This window comes from Cibotium barometz, chromosome 11 (assembly GCF_041138505.1).
Source record: "Cibotium barometz isolate CiBa-2024 chromosome 11, ASM4113850v1, whole genome shotgun sequence".
Taxonomy (NCBI): Eukaryota; Viridiplantae; Streptophyta; class Polypodiopsida; order Cyatheales; family Cibotiaceae; genus Cibotium; species Cibotium barometz.
The window spans coordinates 14,223,847-14,249,916 of NC_141056.1; the positions used below are offsets into that span (position 1 = coordinate 14,223,847).

General features: G+C 43.2%; 1 protein-coding gene across 2 annotated transcripts in view; it reads left to right on the forward strand.

Annotated features, from left to right (window-relative positions):
* The window catches only part of LOC147633795 (HECT-like ubiquitin-conjugating enzyme (E2)-binding protein), a 37,138-nt gene extending 23,736 nt beyond the window's left edge, over positions 1-13,402 (forward strand). The window contains exons 3-5 of one of the 2 annotated variants that reach the window (XM_086804842.1): positions 10,835-11,296; positions 12,043-12,369; positions 13,010-13,402. In XM_086804842.1, the coding sequence (XP_086660968.1) occupies positions 10,835-11,296; positions 12,043-12,369; positions 13,010-13,169 (949 nt within the window). In that variant the 3' untranslated portion in view covers positions 13,170-13,402. The remainder of the gene's footprint in view (positions 1-10,834; positions 11,297-12,042; positions 12,370-13,009) is intronic. The other variant, XM_086804843.1, reaches the window with a different exon arrangement.
* The last annotated feature ends 12,668 nt before the right edge of the window (positions 13,403-26,070 follow it).

Sequence of the window (26,070 nt, forward strand, 5' to 3'; positions counted from 1 at the left end):
GCTAAGGCTTGAGGCATTCGGCTAAGAGCATCAGCAACCACATTAGAAAGGCCACGAACATATTCAATAGTCATATGGAAGTTTGCCAGATACTCCACCCATCTGTCTTGTTGTGCATTCATAACTGGTTGGGTAAAAATATACTTTAAGGAATGATGATCTGTCTTCACAACAGAATCTGCTCCCAAAAGATAATGTTTCCAGGCTTGTTAAGCATGAACAATTGCCAAGAATTCCTTATCATACACTGAATAACGTTTTTGAATTGCTGAATGCTTATGACTGTCAAAGGCGATGGCTCGGCCTTGTTACATGAGAAGTGCGCCAGTTGCAAGATCAGAAGCATCTGTCATAACTTCAAAAGGAAGACTGGGGTCTACGATTGCCATTACCGGAGTTGTTGTCAATGCCACCTTTAGCTTATCAAAGGCGTGAGAAGCATCATCTGTCCATCGGAAAGCAAGTGCTGATTTCAAAACCTCTATTAAAGGTGCTGCAATTTCTGAAAACTTAAAGACCTTCGTGTAATAAAAATTGGCAAAGACCCAAGAACGATCTGACATCATGGATATTTTGCGGTGTCGGCCAATCCTGAATAACTTGTATCTTTAGAATCAACAGAAATGTCTTCAGTTGAAATTGTCACAAATAGCGGGAACCCGGTACGACAATAATAATAGACCAACACTTCAAATACCAAACACAGAGCATGATCACACAGCGGAAGAACCATAAACAATACAATAAAACCGCATTGAGCCGGAACGGCCAGCCCCCCGTAGGAACTTCTTTATAGATAGAGAAGCTTTTACAAGATACCAAGGTGCGGGTGCACACAAGACCAGTTTTCCACAAAGCCTCAGCACAAATCTTGCACACGTAAACTATCTCGTGCCAAGATACAATCACAGCACCAAAGTCCATTTGATAAACTGTCTCAAAACAGTCCCATAATCAGCTCATAAACTGTCCATAAAACAGGCCGGTACACGGAGCCCAAAACAGCCCCGAATTTCGTGCCGAATCAGCCCCAAAACAGAGCCATAAAATCAGCACCAGAAGAGCTCTCAAATCAGCCCAAAACAGTCCCAAAACAGCCCAGAAAAGATTGGACCAGCCCTGTTAAGCTCTGGGAGAAAGCGACCAGCCATGTGGTTGCCGTGGAAGAAGTCGACCAGCACTATGGGAGGCGTGGAAGAAGTCGACCAGCCTAGTAGAAGTCATGGAGCAAGTCGGCGAGGTGAAACAGTCCCAGACATGCTGTACGGCCAGCGCAAGAGAGAAGAGAGAGGGTGAATTGTAGTCGGCCAACAGAGAGAAGCCTCCAAAAGGATGCGCATGGCAAAAAGAGAGAGAGAGCCAGCCCCTTTTAATAAAACTAATAGGCCAAATTTGCCTTGCTTTTCCTCTTTTTCCGAAAATAGTTGGACTTTGCCCAAAATATCAACTTTATGCTTTCCTTGGCTTGTACTCCAAGTTTTGGCCCAAAAATATCAACTTTTATGCTTTCGTGGCTTGGTGTCCAAGTTTCATCTGGGCGCCTTCTTTTGTCCACCTGTCCACGCCAGAAGTAATAATATGACCAGCCCTTCATGTGAAAACACTGACTTACAAATATAATAAGTCACTTTAATGATAAAATCTCATGGTGCTCATGCTATATGGCCATCTTTCAAGCCAAACCATGCCAGTAAAGTGCTCTAGCTTTCTTCTGCGGAAAATCCCCATTCACACCTTGGTTCCGCCCAGCGTGTGAAACGTTGATCAAGACTGGTGGAGGGACCAAATGGTGACATCCACGCCATCTTATAAAGCAGTTGTCCGCAACTGTAGAATCCTGATACCACTGAAATATCCTTCAAGAATAGCAAATCCACTGTCTATCCATAATATTTCATAATCCATGCATTAAAGCCATGAATATTGATCCATGATCCATAAATCGAGATACAGGCACAAGAGCCAATTGTATCAAGAAACAAACTGTATCCATATCATGAGTCAACAACTTTGATAATAGCCAAACACACGCACAAGAGCCAATTGTGTCCCAAATATCCATAATTCCATAACCAGACACAGGCACAAGAGCCAACTGTGTCCCAAATATCCATAAATTCATAAGCCGGATAATAACTAGACACGGGCACAAGAGCCAACTATGTCTCAAAATATCTATAAATTCATAAGTAGCTGTAAGTACCTGCAAAAATTAAGAAGCAACGTACATAGCCACAAAACATCTTGCCATGCCATTGGATTGCATAAGGGCACCACTCCTATGATCCATATGCATGCCCAAGCCAAACATGCTTCACATGTCCATATGGTCCATCAGGGCAACGACCCTTCCATGAAACCATACATGCTCGCCAGGGTTTCCGCTTCCACGAGGCTTCATATGTCAATATGGTTCACCAAGGCAACGACCCTTCCATGAAACCATACATGCTCGCTAGGGTTTCCCCTTCCACGAGGCTTCATATGTCGATATGGTTCACCAGGGCAACGACCCTTCCATGAAACCATACTGCTCGCTAGGGTTTCCCCTTCCACGAGGCTTCATATGTCGATATGGTTCACCAGGGCAACGACTCTTCCATGAAACCATAATGCTCGCCAGGGTCCCCTTCCACGAGGCTTCACTCACCAGGGTCACCAATCCTTCCATGAGTCCATATACACACTCACCAGAGTCACCAACTCTTCCATGAGTGCAGTATATCATAAGATAACAATAAATCACAAGCATAGAGATCCTGGTTCTCCATAAATATATCCTGGTTCAGAGATAGTTTTACAGGCATTTCGGCTGCCAAAAGAAATCTAGAGAGATATCCAATAAATCCTCGATCCATAAGATATCCAATAAATCCATTGTAATCCACAGTATACTCATAATCCAGAATCAGCCAGTCCATGATACTGATGAACAATTCATAGTTTTGTAACCGCATATGCGAAATATTCTAGCGTCCCATACCACCTGAATACTCCCCATATGAGATCCTTATGTATTCGACAATTCTAGCATCCCATACTGCTAGAAGCCTCCAGTACACAAGACCAAAACCATAAACCATTCATCAAAACCATAGAGAAGCCTTTTCCAAAATCCACTGCATCCCAAATAAAGGGAGCCAGAAACATACTCCATCCAACCAAAAGGAGCCAAAGATAACCATATAGATGCGCCAAACCATCATATATGTATAAATCCTCGAACAGAGATACACCAGAAATATAATCCATAGTCCTCAGATATATCCGTATGAAAAACCATATAAACCAGGCTTTCAACCATAATGTTTACCTGAAACAATTCAAGGCAAACAAACAACACACAATTCTCCTTGTACAAGCATGCAAGGGTTATGTGTCCAAAAACACTTAACAACAATTTCAAAAAGCAGCAACTTTGCAAAACTAAAAGTTTACTTAGCTTTTCTTTGCCAGGTTCGTCATGCAGCCAAAAGAAATTTCTTGTTAGCATACACATAAGATATCTTGAGAGATGACTCCATATAGCTTGCCTGTAAGCTTGATTTATAATCCACAATAATCCATATGGAAGAAGTGCTGAACACGGGCACATAAAACCAACTCCATATTCCGAGGATAAAATCTGTGAATCCATAAATCCTTAGACCAAGCTGTCTACTGCTCATGCCCATGACTGCTCCCATAAGCTCAATAGCCAAACTGTTGGTTAGTGTAGTCCCCACTTTTGATCTTTTCTCTTTCCCATTGTTGGAAGGAACAATGGGAAGCCTCTTGCTTCTGAGAAAGCCTTTGCTCTGATACCACTATCACAAATAGCGGGAACCTGGTATGACAATAATAATAGACCAACACTTCAAATACCAAACACGGAGCATGATAACACAGCGGAAGAACCATAAACAATACAATAAAACCGCATTGAGCCGAAACGGCCAGCCCCCCATAGGAACTTCTTTATAGATAGAGAAGCTTTTACAAGATACCAAGGTGCGGGTGCACACAAGACCAGATTTTCCACAAAGCCTCAGCACAAATCTTGCACACGTAAACTATCTCGTGCCAAGATACAATCACAGCACCAAAGTCCATTTGATAAACTGTCTCAAAATAGTTCCATAATCAGCTCATAAACTGTCCATAAAACAGGGCGGTTCGGAGCCCAAAACAGCCCCAAATTTCGTGTCAAATCAGCCCCAAAATAGAGCCATAAAATCAGCATGAGAAGAGCTCTCAAATCAGCCCAAAACAGTCCCAAAACAGCCCAGAAAAGATTGGACCAGCCCGGTCAAGCTCTGGGAGAAAGCGACCAGCCATGTGGCTGCTGTGGAAGAAGTCGACCAGCACTATGGGAGGCCTGGAAGAAGGCGACCAGCCTAGTAGAAGTCATGGAGCAAGTCGGCGAGGTGAAACAGTCCCAGATATGCTGTACGGCCAGTGCAAGAGAGAAGAGAGAGGGTGAACTATAGTCAGCTTGTGTGAAAATATACCCAAAACAGGTATTTACCCAGCCCAAAAGGGCCGACTTCTATGCTGGCCGCCCAAAACCTCATATAAATATGAGGCTCCCCCCTTGTTCATGCGCAACACCAACCTACGTGGACTTGGCGCTCTGTGTTTTTCTCCTCTGCGTTTTCATCGCGTGTTGGACTGGCCGCCTATATCAGCCTCACATCTGCGTTTATCGCCGCCTACAACAGGTTCAACTACTTCGTTAACTGCTGCTGGATTGGCTGTCTATACCAGCCTCACATCAGTGTTTATCGCCGCCTACAACAGGTTCAACTACTTTGTTAGCTGCTGTTGGACTGGCCGTCTATACCAGCCTCACATCAGTGTTTTGGCTGCCTACATCAGGTTGATCTACAGCGTCTTCTGCTGCTGGACTGGTTGCCTACGTCAGGCTCATATCAGCGTTTCATCGCCTACAACAGGCCTGACTTCATCGTCTACAACAGGCTGTCTTCAGCGTTTGCCTCGGGCTGACTTCAGCGTTTTTCAGCAGTCTTACTTCAGGCTCACATAAGCCTTACATCAGGTTCATATCAGCGCTTTCATCAGGGTCACTCCAGCTCTGTTATCTGCGTTTTATGGGACAACAGCTCTCTCTGCTTATTCGGAGTCTCACATAGAGCTCATGTACTGGACTTCATCTTTTATATACACATCACCATGGCATGCTGTGCGTTTTACTCTGATCTTTCATATATTTGGTCCTTTGGTTTCTTTTGCCCTCACACGGCCAGCAAAGAGAAGCCTCCAAAAGGATGCGCATGGCAAAAAGAGAGAGAGCCAATCCCTTTTAATAAAACTTATAGGCCAAATTTGCCTTGCTTTTTCCCTTTTCCGAAAATAGCTGGACTTTGCCCAAAATATCAACTTTATGCTTTCCTTGGCTTGTACTCCAAGTTTTGGCCCAAAAATATCAACTTTTATGCTTTTCCTGGCTTGGTGCCCAAGTTTCATCTAGGCGCCTTCTTTTGTCCACCTGTGCACACCCAAAATAATAATATGACCAGCCCTGCATGTGAAAACACTGACTTCTTACAAATATAATAAGTCACTTTAATGATAAAATCTCATGGTGCTCATGCTCTATGGCCATCTTTCAGGCCAAACCGTGCCACTAAAGTGCTCTAGCTTTCTTCTTTGGAAAATCCCCGTTCACACCTTGGTTCCGCCCAACGTCTAAAACGTTGATCAAGACTGGTGGAAGGACCAAATGGTGACAGAAATGATGTGTCCGAGGTAGTCTAGTGATGCCTTGAAAAATTCACTCTTTTCTAGGTTGATAAAAAGTGCATTATCTTGTAAAATCTAGAAAACTGCATGTAGATGCTTTTTGTGCTCATCGATTGAAGCACTAAATACCAGAATATCATCCAGATAAATAATCACGAACTTGTCCATAAATGATCGAAAGATATCATTCATGAGATCAATCTTGGAAAATACTTTGGCATGAAGCAACTGATCAAATAATTCATAAATCCGAGGAAGAGAATATTTATTTTTGATGGTCAGTTTGTTAAGGGCACGATAAAGTCGCATTGACTTATCTTTCTTTTTCACGAGCAAAACTGGTGCACCAAAAGGACTCTAACTAGGATGAATATGACCCTTGTCCAAGAGTTCCGTTAACTGGTGTTGAATTTCTTGGGATTTAGCAAAAGAGACCCGATACGAAGCATGAGTTGGTGGCGAAGTGCTAGGAAGTAAATCAATCGGATGATCCACAGGACGTCGAGGAGGCAAAACTGGAGGTAGTTCTGCAGGAAACAAATCCAAATGCGGGGCAAAGAAGGGTTGAGCCAAATATGCCACTTTGGAATTCTGGTCAGGCACTGTTTCCGTAGCAGAGAAAACCATTAATAGTGTTGAAGAGCGATCGGCCTTACGAACCCACCGCTTTGCCTGTAATGCAAACAAGGTTGGTGTGGAGGGTTGATCACGAACACCTTGGAGATCGATGTTCATGCCATCTTTGACAAATTGTAAAGTGTGGCTGTGGAAACTGACGATAGGATCATATTGATATAGTCATTGTTGACCCAAGATCATATTGTATATCGGGACAAAGGCATATCTCAAAATCCATCTTATCACGGTATTGGTGAATACGAAAGGAAAGTCGAGGAGCTGTCGTATTGCAATTAAAACCCGATCCATCTGCCAACTCAATCTCATAAGTGTGGGTACTGCGAGTGGTGCGTATCTTCAAGCGTTGCACAATAGCTGTGGCCACAAAATTGTGAGAACATCCGCTGTCAATTAGGATAGTAATGGAACAGCCAGAAATAGAGCCAATTAGTGTCAATACTTGAGTAGACACAGAGGTTGGAATTGGAGAGGCCGGATGTGTTTGAGCCACTGATGTAATAATGCAAGCTTGCGCATGCTGGGATATAACCATAACACGCTTGCTTTTGGAAGTTTCTGCTGCAGACTAGACTTGAGACTTGCCTTTGGAGGTGGAAGGTTCGACATTGGAGTTATAGTACTGGATCGCTTAGGGCATTCAAACCATCGGTGGTCTTCTGAACAAATGGTCTAGAGACCCGTCTTCTGTTGACCGGTAGTAGCAGTAGATTGCTTTGGGTGTCGTGAATGGTCACGTCCAGAGTCACGGCCACGGTCTGATCCTCGTGGGTGATAAGATTGTTGGCACCATGGTCGGTCAAAAGAGGACCCCTCTCATTGTCGAGGCTTCTGGAAGGACTGCTGCTGTTGAGAACTGGGGCGAGGTTGAGAACCGCCAAAGGGTTTAGAACCATCACGAACAAATTTGTTGCCATTGCCGAAAGTAGAAGAGCCGGGGCGACCTTGTGACGAAGATCCCCGTTGTGTGGCCGGGATGTCGGCTATGCGTTCAGCATAGTGAATACCAGCTGCAAGGTCGATTGGGTCATATTTGTGAAGATCGGTGCGCAACGTGGGAGTAAGTCCCTCGACAAAAGCGTGTAGCTTGTCTTCTAGGAACAATGTGGAAATCTCCAATACCAAGCTGGTAAACTGCGAGATATAAGAGGCCAATGATCCAGTTTGGGTCAAATGGCGTAAGCAAGATCGTGCTTAAAAATCCGCATTCGCATGTACAAACTGCTTACGGATGACACGCTCGAATTTGTCCCACATGTTGATGGTCTTCCCATTAGACAGTCACCGTTGCCACCATAAAAATGCATTGTCTTTTAATAAAGACGCGGCGAAGGTAATCTTTCGTGCATCGGTGAGGTCCATGGAATCGAAGTACAAGCGGAGCTTGTACAGCCATTGGTCAAGTGTACGCTTATTGCATTGACCAGAAAAGGGTTCAGGAGGTTTTATGTCCAGCTTCTTAGTTTTAGATGCTTGTAACAAGCGATAAATTACTTTTAAGTCATTGGCTTCTAACTCTGGGGGTACAATGTTGATGTCCGGAACTGGTACGTTGATTGAAGCCGTTGAACTCGCCGGTTGAGAGTGTCGGGATTGCATCTGCGACGTAAGAGTCTCCAAAGTCTTCTGGAATTGACTTTGCATAGTTGCCATTTGGTTCTGCATCTCTTGCTACCATTGGGTGAGAGCAGGTTCGTCTTGAATGATTGGTTCATCTGCCATGGTAGGGGAAGCAACTCGATTACTTTGTTAAAGCTCCTGTTGGCGCTGTTGTGCCCTAGTGAGAACCATCGCCAAAAGAGCGAGTGGATGCCATGGAGGAAGGCTGAGGCGAGGTTGTCAATGGAGGAGCAGGAATAGACCACCCGGTGTAGCGTGGTTGATTAGGACGAGAGAGAAAAGAGCTAGGACTGGGATGGCAGCTGGTGGTGAAGGAGTGGGTGTCCGAGGAGTATATGTGGGTGTGGAAGGTCGAACACTAAATTCCAAAGGAGCCTGCCCATGGTAAGTATTGTAGACGAGAGATGCTTCCAGAATGGCGAGGCCAAGATAAGGGTGCCACTCCAAGAGGAAACTATAATGATGCACGTCTCGGGGCGAGGTATGTATCCTGAAAATCCACACATCAAATTCCTGGTCACGGGATGTGGGTGTGGCAACTTGGATTCGGAAATAGACTGGAGGAGCAAGAGTTAGCAGTGGAGCAGGAGAGGCTACAGGTACAGGAGAGGGTGTGTCCTGAATATAGCTGAACTCGTATGGTCCCTCGGCCATAAGCCACCACCGTAGGAAAATTCATTGGAAGACGGTGAAGTGTGTCTAGCGAATATGAGTTGGTGTTTTCAGTCCCCCGTAACAAGTGATATTGGCCTCGGATATATGTTGTGCCCGAAAAATAATGAAGTGGCAGGTTTCTGAAGTATAAGAATGCCACATATTAATGTTTACAGGCACAAGGAAAGATCACACTTGAGATTCTCGAAAAAAAAAAAAAAATTCTCGAAAAAAAAGATCACACTTGAGAATTGTGTGGAGAATAGTGCCATTGAGAATTGCAGAGGCCATGCTGATCAGCAGGTAATGAAGGACCATGAACAAGGCTGGAGTCAACAGAATGCTGGTCGAAAACGGCACGCCAGGTTGGTGTTAAAAAAAAAAAAAAAATTTGCGCTGGTCAGGCTGGCCGTTGGGTTCTCTTTTTTCTCTCTCTCTCTCTCTCTTAGTGCTGGTCGCTGGCCGTGGATTCTTCCTTCTTTTTTTTTCTTTTTCTTTGCGCTGGTCGCTACTGTGGGTTCTTCCTTTTTTTTTCCCCCCTATTTCTTTGCGTTGGTCGCTGCCATGGGTTTCTCTATGCAAGTCGGGCTGCCATTGAGTGCTGGCCGCTGGCTTCTCAGGTGGTTGGGTAAGGCCACGTAGGTATAAAAAGGCTTAAGCCTTAACTTATAAGGCTAAAGGTAAGCCTTGTGTATTCTGTGAAACGTCACATTAAAAAAAGAAAAAACAAACGTGAAGGGTCATGGCTTCAGAAGACGAATGGGTGGCGCCTCTTGCATGGAGAGGATTCAGCCCGAAGGGAATGCTATCAAGACCCTTAATAGAGTAGAGGGCAGCCTTCAAGCACTTGGATGGAACCGTGGTATGAGTCTCTGCTTCCCACCATTTTTTTTTTGTTTGAGAAAAATTGGGAAAAAATGCTTAATCAAGCAAAATTGGCAAAATTTGGGCAAAATTAAATGGGGCATTCTCTCCTGTTCTTCCATACAACTCTTGCTATCCCTAATTCTAAGGTTGATTTGTTGATTTAGGGTTTTTGATTTTTAGTGTTAGGGTTGGGGTTTTTTGGATGTGGGCATCCTACAGGTTGGAGCTTGTTTGCTCTGATACCACTGTGAGGACTTCCTAGTCTATTAAGACATAATTAAAATTGAATACAAGAACTAAAGATAATTAGAGAGCGGAAAGCTGAGTTGTTTGCATTGAGACACAAGGCCTTGTTAAATAGGGCCCGAAGAGGTACAAATGAAGAGGCACATCCCTGACAAAAGGGTGTGACTCTTGAATGAATAGTTATGTCTTTTGGATGTAGAGGTGTGTCCTTTAATCAATAGATGTGTCCCTTTGAAGAGACGTGTCCTTTGATGATGACCCATGTGACAAGGTGTGACCCTTCACTGGTGTCCTTTCAATGATTAAGAGTAATTAAGGGTAATTAAGTCACAATCGTGACAAGTGCTTTACTTTTTCCTTTTGCTAATCAAGATATGCAATCCAGTGGTGTTTGAGAACTCTATTTAGATTTTTAGTGCTGAAAAGAAAACATAATCATACCAATGGCTTTGGGTCTTTTCCCATCTTGTCATTTGGTCAGGCACACGTTCCCAGGAAATCTGCAAATCTCAACTGTTCACCACCACTGCACTCTACATGATTCTATAAACAAAAGCCACGGACTTAGGTTAAACATATTCTCCAATGATCTTGCGTGAGTTCATCCTCTGTGAGGCTGGATCCATTCTCCCATGAATCTTAGGCTAAATATATTATCTAATGATCTTGCCCCAGCTCATGTCATTGAACACCTTGAAGGAAACATGTGCCTGACGTAAAGGAATAGCTTGCCTGGCTGTTCCCTGAAACAGGGTTGGCCTATGGCCGGCCCCCCCCCCCCCCCCCCCCCCCCCCCCCCCCCCCCCCGGCTCCAATGGGAACAGCCAGGGCTTGGCTGTTCTCTCCTCCTCCATTTACTTTTAAACACATTAACCTATTATATAAACATTACCTGGATTGTCAGTGCACTTCTTATTTCAATTTCTGTTGTGAGAATGTCGTTTTCGAACATTTTGATGGTACTCAAAGCAATGGTCTAATTATTTCCAGGCTAGGTGTAGTTTTCTATGGTCATGTCTTGCTCCCTAGCTATATTATGTTTCTTGAACTATCGATCTGGAAAATGCAGGGAATTTGCACAGCTGCCGTGTGTCGAGTGGCGTGATGTTGTGGAGAATTGGTTTGGGGCATGTTGCTGCTCGTTCGGTTCTAAAGCCGAGGTTCTCAGTGCAAGCTTTGAAAAAAGCCTCAATTTAAGGCCTGGAAAGTGTCTTGTAGGCAATTCAACTTTCTACGTGGACCTTTCAGATACCATTGTGGATCTAGACTCTGTGATGACTAGTACAAATAGTGATGGTGGACAGTACTCGACTTTGAGCTTTCTTGCTCTTGGTAATGGATTCATGGTGTGGGAAAACGAACATTCAAAATGTTCAGACTGGCTACCTGTTCATTGCACTACTTGCGCTACTCTCATTGGGGCCTATCCCTGTAAGACAGCTGGTTCTGGTTCGATTGTGGAGGGCCTACACTTGTTCCGGTGTCAGATAACCACCTTCAATGCAGATGGCAGTCTGTGTGATGTATACAGGTCAGAGTACTTCATGAGTGTTTTAGTTGCCTTGTTTTAAGCGTCTAATCTTCTTTGCCTTGAATTGCTCCTATTGTTCATGAAGGAATCTCGTGGCCTCCAGAGGCTGCCTGATGAGACTGGTGGGCCCAGACATGGTGGTATATCTGAACCCAGCCTAAATATCATGGCCTTTTAAAGCCATACAAGCATAATGAAAATCCCATTATAAGCATGTAAGCTGCTTATTATATCACTTAGTTAATAAATTAATAATGTCCACGAGTGAATAGCCGTCAGAAAGGGGTAACATTATGAACATACAAACCAAAAAGCTTATCGGTGTGCCTAAGTGAATAGGTGGATCTTGGTGGTACTCCAAGGCGACAGCATAAGGGAAAAATCCCTATTTGAAATATTGTAAAGTAAATTTAACTAGGAAACTCTCTCTCTCTCTCTCTCTCTCTCTCCCCCTCTCCCCCAAACAAAAACATTCTATGCATATAGGTTGCATACTGAGCCTCCAGCAGTAGTGCTCCATCCATCCCCCCCCCCCCTACTAGCTCAGTACTTTCATAGTTTATATCATGTTCATTTTGTCCTTTTTTTTTTCTGGACACCCAGAGGACATTGACAGTTGTACATTGATTTGTCTCATAGGTCGAGTTCGGCCTCTAGTAGACGTTAATACAGCTTTCTTTCTTTCTTTCTTCTTGCTCTCTCTCTCAACAAACAAAAACATTGTGGTTCTCTTGAAAATGATGCAGGTATGCCACTTTTGAAGGGTTGCTGGCAAAAGAGTTGCGATCGAGAACAGAGGAAAACACATCGTATCGGTTTCTCATCCGAAGCTTGAGCTCCAAGTTGCTACTGTTACAACTAGTTGTGTTGAGTTACGAGTCTTTGATTTGTACGGGCAGAATCACTGCTTCTTGTGCACTGGAATCAGCTGATGACTTTGATATAGGAAAACATCCACAAAGCTTTAGTAGGACTACAAAACTCTCTGGTGAAGTTGGAGACAACCATGTTTTGCAACAAAGCATAAAAGTAATGTTTTTGGATTGTTCCAGCTTTTCTGCAGATGATATAAGGTATGGATCCTGACTGATCTTCTGCTTCATGAGGTACTGGTATCACGTAGTAGTGGCAATTTAGTGTGAAAAGTAACCCATAGCTTTGAAGCTGCCAAGCTGTGTTATTGCCCATCTAGGGCGTTCGTGGGCTTCCAAACATGGGTGGGCTCAGGATGAACGTTAAGAGCGCCTGGCTGTGGCTGAGTTTGGCTGCCAAAAACCTTCACGATCCTTCCAAATCGCTTCTCTATCTTGGCTTTGCATATCTTGCTCTGTGTGTCTACCTGAACTCACTCTATCTGCCCCTGGTCTGACATTCTTAGAAGCCAATTGCCTCCAGGTTCTGGAGGTACCTTCACAGGCATCCACCTAATCCTTTACCGGCAACCCATTATGTGGAATGTTTCTATGTGGAATGTTCTTTTAAGGGCCTGTTTGGGGCAAGCAGCTTTATGTAGCGGTCCATACAGGATAGAGGTACATGGTTTACAAGATGATCATAGAGATTGTTACAGCTATCACCGTAGCTTTTAGAGGATACTGCATCTCACATAAAACACTAAGTAATATCTACATTTATCATGCCAGTTATAAGCATCATGTAGCTTCTTTGAGCAATGATGACCTTTACTGTTACTGTATTTGGTTTTTTTTTCAGATCAACAGAGCTCTGGGTAAAAGAACATGACGCAGAAACCATTTACATGCTCGATGAGGTCGCTGAAAAGTTGAAAAGAGAATTGTTGGCCAATAGTTTGTTTTTTCCTGCTGCTTGTGGGTTGTCCCAGCACCTTCAGAGCTCTTTTCTGTATACTTAAAAGTTAAGGCTTCTTAAAAAGGAACAAGAATTGTGTGGTAAAAGAAGTGATTGGTGAGGTCCTATCCAATGTGGACTGCTGCCAAATATTTCTTACCCTGCTTACTGCCGGAAGGAGGCAGCCTGATAAACTAGCGGGCTGGGATAAGGGATTTGTTTCCAAATAGTCCATTGGGTATAAGAGGTCTGTCTTCATGCAGTGTGAAGTTATTACAGTAATCAAGTTTACAGGTATTGTCTTGTTTATCATACAGAGAGAGAGAGAGAGAGAGAGAGAGAGAGAGAGAGAGAGTGCTGAGGCCAAATATAACCTATGGGATGATCCATAATGTATAGAACATGATAGATGAGGCTAGGATTGGTACTGATGAAATGCAAAGGTGAGTCTTGAAAGGGCTAGGCCTCCATCTTCTTCTTCATAAGCCATGACAACTTCAGCCTCAGTGGAGTAAGCAAGCAACTTCAGTCTCGTCCATCGTGAAATGCGGAGAATGCGTTGGCAAACCTGTTGAACCTTTGAGCAATCCCAAAGACAATGTTGCTGAGACTCGTGGGGGTGGCCACACATTGGACAAGCTGTTGGTCTATTGCCAATGGCCAACCACGTGCCAACCGCCAAACTCGTGTGCCAGTGACCACAACAAGAGGGTGATCTTTTGAGGTCAAAAACTGTTCCAAAGCCACTTCCAAAAATCTTAGAGAAAACGTGGTGAGAGGTCCTGAGATTGGTAGAGTCTTGTTGCTGCGGGGGTGCCATTGACCTTGGGCATTTGGATCTTGCAGGCAAGTTGTGCAATGTATGCTGAGAACGGGGTACCTAGAGTCTCCTCTCTGTTTGCAAGATCACGCCACGTGAGGGGTGGCACTCCTAGATCCATAAACACCATAGGCCTTCCCTGGCCACCTTGGCCAGAGGGGGGTCAATGTGCCACTCGCATGAAATTGGATCACCCTCACCCTCTGCAAGGTGCATCCACTGAAGTCATCCAAGGGGGGCTCTGATCTCTCTAATTTGCCATGGGGTCCAATCAAAAAGGTGAGCAAGGCGCAACTCCCATCCATGCTATGGATTGCCACGAGAATATCATGCCTAGTAAACACTCCTAGCCACTCTGGGGGGGTCGGGTCAGGGATAGGGGTCAACCACTCTTGAGGAATAGTAGAGCTGATGTCGAAGCTGAGTTTGTCCCTTGTTCAGATCCGAGCTAGGTCTCTCTCCTGAGCCTTTGGGCGAAGTTGTGTGAATGCAAGCAAATCTCCAAGGGATCTAGCAGGTGTTGTGCTCAATGCTCCCTAGGATACATGAGGCTGGGCCCTTGGCTTGTGGCCACTAGGTGAATGCAAGCCAATCTCCAAGGGATCTAGCAGGTGTTGTGCTCAATGCGCCCTAGGATACATGAGGCTGGGCCCTTGGCTTGTGGCCACTAGGTAAACGGATCAAGGGGTTCCAAATCAAGGGCAATCGAAGACGTTCCTTGGAGGCTACCGGATTGATCCCAAGCTCGTAGTCAAATCTGTCCTCAAAAGTTGGGCTAAAGCCGCGGGCCCGCATCTTTGTAAAGATCCATTTGGTGCTTTGTGGTCAAGGGCTCCCAAGGCTCGGTTTATGGGCAGAAATCTTGGCCAAGAGGAAGTCCTTCCAAGGCTCACCGCCTGGGAGAAGTCCTCTAGCAATCAATGTGCCCAGGTCCCCCTCTGTGGCGCAAGTGGATGATCACTCTCCAGGCCACCTTGGCCCGGGTAGGCCTCCCGTCACTGTCGGCCCACAAAAAATTGTGGATCAACCGTTGTACTTGACCAATGCAGGCTTGGGAGAAGGCCCAACAAGAAGTAATATACCACATGGTGGCAGGAGGACTTGGTTCGCCACCACCACTTTGTCGGCTAAGGAAAGCCTTGCAGAACTCTAGTACAAAAACTTGTTCTGAGTGCTCAGAAGAAGAGGGACTAGCTATTGCTTTGGGGAGATATCGATGCCCACTTGGCATCTTAGAAAACTAGAGTGCCTCTCGGGATCCAGTGGAAAGCCTCAACCGGATGCCAAGTTGGGGCAGGTGGAGAGTCTATCCAAAAACCACACGAATTGTGGCAGTTGACTTGCGCTCCTGATGCATGACATAAGATCTCTATTGCCTCTGCGAATCTCTGAAGATTCCCCACATCTCCGAATAAGTATGTTTCCATGTCATATGCAAACTTGGAGTCCAGCAGCTCCTCCTCATCCTGAGTATGGATGGGGAGATGAAATCCCTAGAGCCTAGTCTTATGAGCTGAGAGAAAACTGCTCATGGCACTACCTCTTGTGTGTCGCCAGACCCTCTCTCACACATCCACCACCTATGAGGAAAAAGGGACACGTGAGGAGGGATCTGAAAAAATCTGTGGCAATGGCTCTCACATGGGGGGGTTTCAGAAACGATAGCTCCATGTGGGCCTCGTAGCTTGCGACGAATACCATCTCCTCCCTTGTGGGGGTCGAAAATCTCAAAGAAATCCCAGTGACTCTACCTCCGGCCTTGGTCTAGAAGGAAGCTCTGGTATGGTATATGACTCCACCCTCCTCTCCTATATGCTCCTCTCATGCTCATGGAATCCCGCCAATTTGCTATGTGCTGCCTCCTGCAGTAAACTGCTGATCTCGCGAAGGCTCACATCAAAGGTGTGTGGTAGAACTTGAGACAAAATCCAGTCCCTCCCATATCTGCGTTATCTTGTAGATCCTAGAGTCCTATATAAGGCTATTTAGAATCCTAGTGCTCAAGGCTTGTCCTGCCTCTAGGGGTCCTCCAAGGACAAAATAACTAGAGCATGATCAAAGAAATTAGTGCCTGCCAAGATACCAATCATGCCCATGTGACCGCAAGCCCACTCGTCCACGTAGAATCTATCAAGTCGAGAAAGATCGAGACCGGTGCTACTTCCTGTCAGACCGCGACAAGCAGAGACTCTCGGGGCTATGTCCAAACTTTGCCAAGTGCCAAGGGTCAGCGAGAATGCTCAGGAGAGGCAGAGGGAGGGGGAGTGCGGGCTCTGAAGAGGATAGGGTAGGGGGGCTGTTGTGGGGAGAGTCGGAGGCGAGGGTTAGGTATGAGGAGGGAGGGAGGAGGCAGAGGGGGACATGGAAGCTAGGAGGGAAGCAGCAGGAAGGAATCCTTCGGAGAGGGAGGGTGAGGATAGGGGCTCGCCGAATGCTCGGTGGGACCAATTGGCCTCACTGAAATCTAAGAACCTGAGAAGAGGAATCTTGATAGGGTAATGGGCTCCAAACCAGAGCGGCCAGAGGAGGGATCCTTGAAATGATTGAGGGGCGATTACCATCGGGTGGATGTTGTGATGAATGCTTGAGACGGTTCTTTGACACTTGAAATGCCAGCGTTGGGTCAAAGCCATGCTGCCACTTCGCAAAGAAGGCTTGGGCCATAAGCAGTGCAACGGGGCTTAGCTGCATGACTCTATTTGATGCCGCTAGGGCAAGTCAAACTCAACCTGGTAGTAGCCATGCCCCAAGGATGAATATCGATATAATCTTTACAGATGCTCCAAGGATGCTAGCCTATAAAAGATCCTTGAGTTGTCCGTGCGCTAGGGACGGCTACCAACAATCTTGCACAGTAGAGTGGAGGCCTCTAAGGATGCCACTGTCGAAGCGAGGAGCTGGAGGTCCGCTTCCAAAAAGAATAGGCAAGGGACGACGACCTCGGTGGGGATGATGGAGCGACTGCCATGGAGTTCCCCTGAGGAGTGAAGATTCCGGAAGAGGCCGCGCGACTGCCATGGAGTTCTCCTGGGGGGGTGCAGGGGGGCGTGAGGGCACGGCACGTGGGGGGAGCCTGTCGAAGGATAAAGATGCCCAAGAATTGAAAGCAGCTGCCTGCCTGCTGATAACGGAGGGGAAGAGGCGAGAATGGAGAGGCAAAGCCGAAAGGGAGATGGGAGAGGGGGACGGGAGAGGCAGAGGCAGAGGGAGGCAAGGGAGGAGGGGGAAATAGCACACATGAGAGGGAGAAGGCAGGGGAACATGCGGGCAGCGGGTAGGATTAGAGGAGGGGGGGCGGCCAGTGGGGGAGGAAAGAAGGGTGACAACTCCGAGCTCAACCCTACATTAGTTAAGATGAAGAAAGGAGTGTCTTACGTTGGCACTGTTCTTCTTTGGCTCCTTTGCATCTTCATGAGTCGGCCTCTGTGAGTCTCTATCTCATGCAAGAAGAGTTCACACATCTTTGGTCCTCATTCTCTAGAACTCGTCATGAGATAAAGAGTGCCACACATCTTTGATTTTTGTTAGAGTATAGGACTCGACAAAAAGGATCAAGTCCCATTCTGAATAGGACTTTGAATAGGAAACGAAAGATGTTTTTAAGCTCATAATATGTTGGACATCGAAGGATGGCATGCACCTTTGTCTTAAGGTCATGCATATCACATGTTGTGCATGTTTGTGGCTCTTGGTTCTAACCGCAGATGACACACCTCCTTGCTTCGATTGGACTCATGGCAAATGAGGTAGATGAGGTTGCAACAATGAGCTAGTGGGACATGAGAGGATGTCACCAAATGGTGTATTGTAGCTATGAGTGAGGTGGTTTCTTTAAAGGCTACCCTAATGTTCCAGAAGCTTGCCTCCCCTATAAGCATTGTATTGTAAGCTATTAGTGAGCTGGTTTCTTTAAAGGCTACCTTAATGTTCTAGAAGCTTGTCTCCCCTATAAGCATTTGGGGTGTGCCTAATAGGGAATGAGATCTACCATAGGAAAAGAAAGCAACATAATTCTATTAACCTATTCAAAAGATCAAAGGGTCTATGAGACCAAAAGTGTTGTAATACTTCGAGAAGCTTGTCTCCCTTGTAAGCGTTTAGGGTGTGCCTAACAAGGAATGAGATCTACCATAGGAAAAGAAAGAAAGAGAATCATGTTAACCTACTCAAAAGATCAAAGGTTCTATGAGACCAAAAGTGTTACAATACTTTGAGAGATGTAGAAAATTGTTATAGTGATGAATGTTGTGTCACTGAGGGAAAGTGTGTACCTTTGCTAATTGCAGTTTGGGGAAGGTTTCTTAGGCAAAGGTTACTTATATACAATTAATAATTTGTAAAAGGGGAAAAATGGTATAAAAGTTGTGTAGAAGAATCCAAAAAGAAGTTATGTGGTGATTTGGGGCCACATGATTGGCATGATTTGGCCTACTCACTTGTGCGGTCTATGGAGCTCACTAGAGCTATAAAAGTTGTACTTACTTTATATGGAGCTCACTAAAGATATAAAAGTTGTACTTACTTTATGCTAGTTATGAGCTTGATTATTTGTGTGATTTAGCTATTATTTTTTCTTAATCACTTGTGCCTCTTAATATTTAATCAATAGCCTTGAGTATAAAATTAATCATTTGGTGTAAACTACCTTAGCTATGTGCAAATTTTACATGGTACTAAAGCCTTTAGCGTCGATCTTAGCAAATGAACAATTACTATGTGATTAGAATAGGATTAGTGTTTTCCTTGAATCTCTTTTCTTCCTCATCCTTGTTTGATTGGGTCTTGGGTTAGCATTAGGATTCTTAGTGAGATCCCTTTGAGTTTCATTTCTCTATTGGTTGTAACAATTAAACAATCATTAGAAAGATAAAGAGAGATACATCCTTGCGGAGTTTATAGCTATGTTTTTTTTGAGAGGAACATCTTTTCTCATTCAGTCCATTGCAGCCTTGGCTACTATCACTTGCGTGTTGCGTGTCTACTAAATAGTCCTAAAGAGTAAGAAGTTTCATGTGCGAGGAAAATCTCTCCAAACATATGCATGAATCTGTGTGGAAAGAGAAAAGAGTAGAGAAAACTTTGGCCTAACAAGTTTGTGGGTGACAGGGGAAAAATTTTAAGAAAAACAAATGGAAACTTGTTCATCCATCTTTTGGGTTATTGACCATAGGAGGATCGAAAAGTATCTTCAATCACTTGGTTTACTCTTTTTGTTTGGCCCCGTCAATCTCTAGATGATAGGAAGTTTTGAAATCTAAGGAAGTCTCTACTTCCTTGAAGAAAGTGATCCAAAACCTTGAAGTAAATTGGTGTCTCTGTCACTTACAACTTTTCTGGGCAGTACAGGTAACCTAAATATCTCCTCCCCCATGAAGACTCTGGCAATATCTAATGTAGTATAAGTCTTCTTGGTGGAAATCCATTGAGCTACCTTGGTCAACTTGTCAAAGATGGAATCATATCTTGAGTTAATAGGCGGTAACTTGGTAATGAAATGTATGCTTATACATTCCCATTTTATATTGGGTATAGTCAGCCTTGACTCTCTGACATACTAAGCATTTCCATACATGGCAGAACACCTCTCTTGAGTCCCCACCAGAAGAAACTCTTTTATCCCTTGTCTTTTACTCTTGGGGAGTTATGCTTTCTTGTTCGAGCAAGATAATGACGAGTGTGAAGAAGTAATCCACATCAAGGGTTAGTGATCTAAAAGTAATTTTACAAGCAAGGAGGGTGTTTTGCTGAGTACATCAACACTACATTATTCTCCTTTCCTAGCTTGAACGTGATCTCAAAAATCAAATAGGCAACGGCCTAAGTACCTAGTATCACCCCGAAAGTCCACGATTCATTGAATCCTGACAAAATGGCTAGAAGCACATCACAGGATAAACTTCAATTCCTTCCAAGGGTTAATTTGTACCTAACCCTATGTGATTTCCTAAGGCCTAGGATTTGTCTTGGAAATGCCATTTTTCTCTTGATGAGTACTAGGACAAGATCTTAATTATTAGCCATTGATTAAAATTATGATTGTTTTGCAAGATATTATAGAGAAGTGACTGTTCATCTTAGAAAGGTGACTATCTTATATGGGATTATTTATTTTGGTTTTATAAAGGCATTGACAAACACGGTCTTAAGGTGTGAACGATTATGATGAATTTGTGAACTAGGGAACTTTTCCTAGGATAACCATTCCAATGAGATCGGTATGAGGCAACTATTTCGATGTGATCTGTTTAGCGATCAGTCTAGGGAAACCAAGTACTCCCCACCCAACGGCAACCAACTCTAGAAATACTTCAAATAGAGATTGAGATAGCTATCTTCGTGGGGGGTAGGACAATGATTCTTTCTAGTAGTTACAAGCCTAAGCTAGAAAGGTTTTCCATAGTGAGAAGAGGGTGAAGGGACACTTCTCATTATACCATGTAAGTGATTTCTTGCCATGATAGTTGTAAACTCTAGATTGTTTTGTGACTTGATGAGCCAAGGCATTGGAGATGGATGTAACTTGGGATGCCAAGGTTTTGAAATTATGGTTATTCTTATGATGAATTTCTTTCTGTGTGTGGAATGCCTTGATTGGAAAAGAATATATTCATTAAGGGATAAAGGAACCTGTACACAAGAATAAATGAATGAATCGTGTGTTGTAACTTGCAACAGTGAAAGGAATGTGCTTAGTAACTTAAGGAAAAACCTCATAGATGAGCGGCTCTAATCGTTTGTTGGGGGAGCAGGTGGTCCGGAGGACCTGATGAGTCGGGTGTTTCCTTATAAGAGACTAGAAAGTGAAATGATCTCTTTTAATATATTAGGTAGGACCCCCAACCTTGTGGAGATCGCTTATAAATTAGATTGTCCAAAAGAGGCACCGATCAGATATAGCTCTTACAATGGGTTAGGATTGATCTTATCGAGTGAGGTGCCTCCTTATCCCTGGTGTGATGGGATAGGTGGATATCTTACAGTGTGTGTACACACACATGTGTATATATATATATATATAATTATGTATATGCGTCATCTGTGTGTACATGTATATATATATATGTGTATACACACACACACATATATGTAAGCGTATATATATATATATGTGTGTGTGTGTGTGTATACACACACACACACACACACACACACACATATATATATATATATATACGCACACATATAGATATGTGTGCATATATGTAGATATATATATATATATACATATATGTTTGCACACGTGGTACATATATATATGTGTGTGTCAGTATGTGTGTATGTGTATACAATACATACATATATATGTGTATGTATATAACACTCATAAATATGTGTGTGTTATATATGTACACACATACATATATATATATATATATATATATATATGTATGTGTATGTGTATCAATCCATGTGTATGTGTACGTATATAACACTCATAAATATGTGTGTTATATATGTACACACATACATACATATATATATATATATATATGTATTAAACACGTACACACATATATTTATGTACGACATATGTGTGCACACACGTACATGTATATATATAGATATATGCACACATATATATACGTGTGCGTATATATATATATATATATATGTGTGTATGCATGTGTACACAAACACATATGCGTGTGTGTATACATACATACATACACATATATGTATGTATACATATACACACAAACACATCTATATGTGTGTATAATCATAATATATATACATATACACCCTTCAGACACATGGGTGTTGTTCGAGGTGGAGGAGACAGGATTGTATCCCGAAGAGTGGATCGACGAGCTTTGGGGCAAGGACACATGGATACTTTGCCCATGGTGGTTAGACTACCCAGAGGGGGAGTTTCCTCCGGAGGAGGCAGAGCAGTTTCAGAGTACGTTTCCTTGTGTATAGTATTTAATTTATATGAGGTATGAAGCCTGTTTTTTGGGAGTTTACAGTTCTAATGTTGGTTGAATGCAGTGGCTAGAAAGGGCAAGAAGCCTGCCACCACCGAGCAAGAATTGACCCCCGAGAAGAACAAGGGTAAGAAATCCATACCTCCATTGTCCCAAAAAAGGTCACGGTGGCCAGACTGGGAAGGAGATGACTCAGATGAGAAATCCGAGGACAGTCATTCCAAGGATGATGAGCGTGAAGATGAGCGGCAATCCCATGGCACAGGGCAAAGAGCAGGTGACCCGTTCGCATGGCCAAACCTAAGAGCAAGGGTCCAAAAGATGATGAGGCGGACCTCTTGGGATCTAGTAAGTAAACTTAACGTGTTAGAGCATTCATTAGATCATTTATTCATCAATGCTCATAATATGTATTTGGTGTTGTGTAAATGAAGACTACCATCCCATTGTGGTGAACCCCCTACACTTAGTTTTGAGCTTGAATATTGATCACCTCTGTCTCGCGCTTATGGGAAAGTGAAAACACAGGTACGATCTCTCAGGCTTGCGAGTGACTCTCTCCATTTATCATCATTATATCATTTGCACTCCCCTTACATGCTTTGTTATTCTAGGAATCTTGCAGTATTGCAACGATTCATGGGATCTCTAACGAGATGGGGAAGCATGGACGCCTTCGATAGCCTTGGAGGCATGCGTTTGGTGTGGGCTGATTTTCCTAGAGATACGTGTCTCCACCACAAGGGTGCTTTAGAGGTTCCTCGGTGCAATGTTTTTTGGGAGATACTTGTGGAGTCGGCTTTTGTGCTTACTGCATAGTTCCTACATGCCGATGGCACTATGGTGTGCACTCTACGTGCGGAGCACTTGGGGATTGCTATGTGGGAGGCAAGAACTTGGAATTTCACATTGCAAAGGACTTTGTTCTTGCGCATCCCGCGATATCTCTATGTCATGTCAGAAGATGACCAAGAAGAGGTAAGTGCAAGATTCTTTGGTTTTTATCAAAGTCAAGCTCAATGATTTACTTACTAGTGTGTGCAAATATGTCTGCTTTGTTCACATCGCTATCTTCATGCACCCTAGTGAGAGCACGCCCACTCGTCCAAAGTATGACATGCAAGGAGGCAAGGTAACTGCAGATTATGGAGGTTTTTAGGTTGGCGATGATATCTTCTTGGAGTTGAAAGCACAGGAGGAAACCTCCCCATACCGTTGGATGCAGACGGGGATCCCATACGATATACTGTTGAGCATAGCAAGCCTTTTGCAAGGTAATCATGTGCACAATTTGAGTAGTGAAATCATTATATAATTAATGTCCTAGACATTGTTGTCCATTTGTACATATGATAATTGTGGGCTTCTACTATGGCAGGTGGTTACTCGTCTCGGGACGTTCACTGATCACGGGGATACAGTTCTAGATTGTTTTGCTGATACTATTGGGTCCATGGCTACAGCATGCAAGACACTACAATAACATCGCATCAGCGTGGAGAGCAACGAGGTGTGTCTTAGTTCATGTCTACAACCACTTGCCACTGTTGTGCACGATGATTTGGGTAACCAGTTTTTCAGGGGTGAGGTCAGTGAGACTGTTTGACGAGAACATCAGATGGACTTGAGGGCACCATATCCTCCAGTACTCCCAGTACCCCTGAGCCCAACACAATCTAGTGATTCGTCATGGCCACTTGGTGTTCTAATGGAGCCCCAATATCGACATGTCTTGCCACATACATCCCCTGTAGGTTCATTTGCAGTTCCCTCATGGGCACCACAGCCTGATTTTGCAAGGCCACTTTTTCCACCCGCACTTGCACCATTTGGTAGAGGTCCCTACCCCATACCACCTGCCTCTTTCCACTGGGGAGTCCGGCGTCCGTACTGATGCATTTCAGTAGCTTGTAATGTTTGAAATATATTGGTTTTAGACATTACTGTTGTTCACTCATATTATGAAAATGGCTTTGTTTTTTGCTTCTTCCATGGCATAGATTTTTGAGAGAGATGATGCAATTGAAGTGAGATCTCAATAACACGAGAGAGAGAGAGAGAGAGAGAGAGAGAGAGAGAGAGAGAGAGAGAGTGAGTGAAAGAGAGAGAGAGAGAGAGAGAGTGAGTGAGTGAGTGAAAGAGAGAAAGAGTGTATGATCAAGACATTAAAATAATAACAATTGTGCTTAAAGTAGTTTTTCTTATGCTTAAAATAAGAATTCTAGTGCTCGAAAAAGTAAATTTTTATTCCTTTTGAAGTTATAAAAACGGTAGAGATTGCCATGTTCTTCTAGACACTCTTCTTCTATACACATCCCACACCACTCTCCCCTTATATCTTCATATTGCAACAACAGAGTCCTTGTGAACTCTATGGTTATGGCTTCATCTAGTAATCCCTCTGATACTACTACGTTTGCAACCATCTTAAGTAAAGCTCTTCAATCTTTCATGCAACTCAAAGAAAAGGAACCCAGATCGGATGCCGTTTTGGAGGCATGGACAACGTCTGAAGTAAATGAGCTCTACAAGAAGCTGAAAACATGCCAAGCAATAGACCTTGCAGACAAGAACATGCTAGAGGTGAAAGCAACTTCAGCCATTGGGATATGGAGATCTTTTAGCATCATTGAAGAGGAAAAGGAGGATCCTCTAAGAGTTGAAGTTTCCACCTTCGTTCGCAAGTTAGGGTAGATAGAAAAGGTGAAGATGATAGTTGAGGCCCAAAATGCTTTCATATGGTATCTTTGTAATAAAGAAGTACAAATTATCGTGTCATGTTGTAGGTGTTGGTATCTTTGTAAAGAAGTACAAATGATTGTGTCATGTCGTAGGTGTTTGTCATGTAATGCTGTGACCTTGTAAGTTTGCTTGGGAATATAAAATGGAAGTTTAAGATCATAATATGGTGACTTTGTAAACGAGTTGCAATGGTAGTTGTAACTTGATATGCATTGATAGTTGTAAATGAGTTGCAATGTGTGTAGTGCTCTTGTATCCATCCACTCCTATCCTCTACTATACCATGAGTCGTAATGTATGAGACAATAGAGGGAAGGAAGTGTAGAGAGAGAAACTGCTTGCCTAAACACCAAAAAGCGCTCGCTCAAAAATGCTCGGCCAAAAAAATTATACCCTATCCACACGTACATACATATATATATGGATGCATATATAGCTTTGATTTTTTTGCGAGCTTATTACGAGCTTTGTGAAAATTTTACGAGTTTTTTTTTTTGCAACTAAGGTTACATATGATCATTGTACATACATAGATCTTAAGTCTTCTTCTATATTAGACGAGTGGATGTGTAAAAATACCAAGATTATATTGTGGATAATAATAATAAAGAAGTATACATTTGGTGACAATGGTGATAATGAAAAGGAAATGTCTAAGCAAACCAACTAATATGTGATTAAAGTAGCTCTCTATTCTTAGAGAAAGAGCATGTAGAATCAACTACATATGGCAAGTTGAAAGAGTGATAAAACCATGCAAAACCAACTCAAAGAATCTTAACTCTATGCTTGGAGAAACATCACATAAAACAAGAGTCAAAATAGAATACCACCCCTCTTCAATATACAATAATTGCTTAACACACTAGGAAACCAATAAGTAAAGCATTGAAGAAAGACAACATGTAGATTTAACTATATGGCAAATCCAATACATAACTATGGCAAAGACAACATGTAGATTTAACTATATGGCAAATCCAATACATAACTATGGCATAACCATCTGCAACAAAAGTTTGCATATGTAATAACTAATACATCAAACTTTGGTTTATATTTTAAAATCAAAATAACACATTGAGTTTATTCATCCTAAAGCATATAAGATAGGATCTAAAACAAGAGATTTGAAAATCAAAATAGCACACCAAGTTCAATTTGAAAGCGCAAAAAGTACATGGAATCTATTACCATATGCGGAGTAATACCAAAAAATATTAACCAAGCATATATGTCAATATCTGAAGTGATATATGATATGTATGACAATTACCAAAAATAAGGATATATCAACATAGCCATCATGCCCATCATCATCCATGAACATACAGAGTCTACTACCATATGGAGAGCAATACCACAAAATAATATCAACCAAGCATGTATATCAACATTTCAATATCTCTTGTAGTTAAAGCATATAAAATGTATCTCATGACAAGCTAAAAGGTGCACCAAGCTACCACATCCCT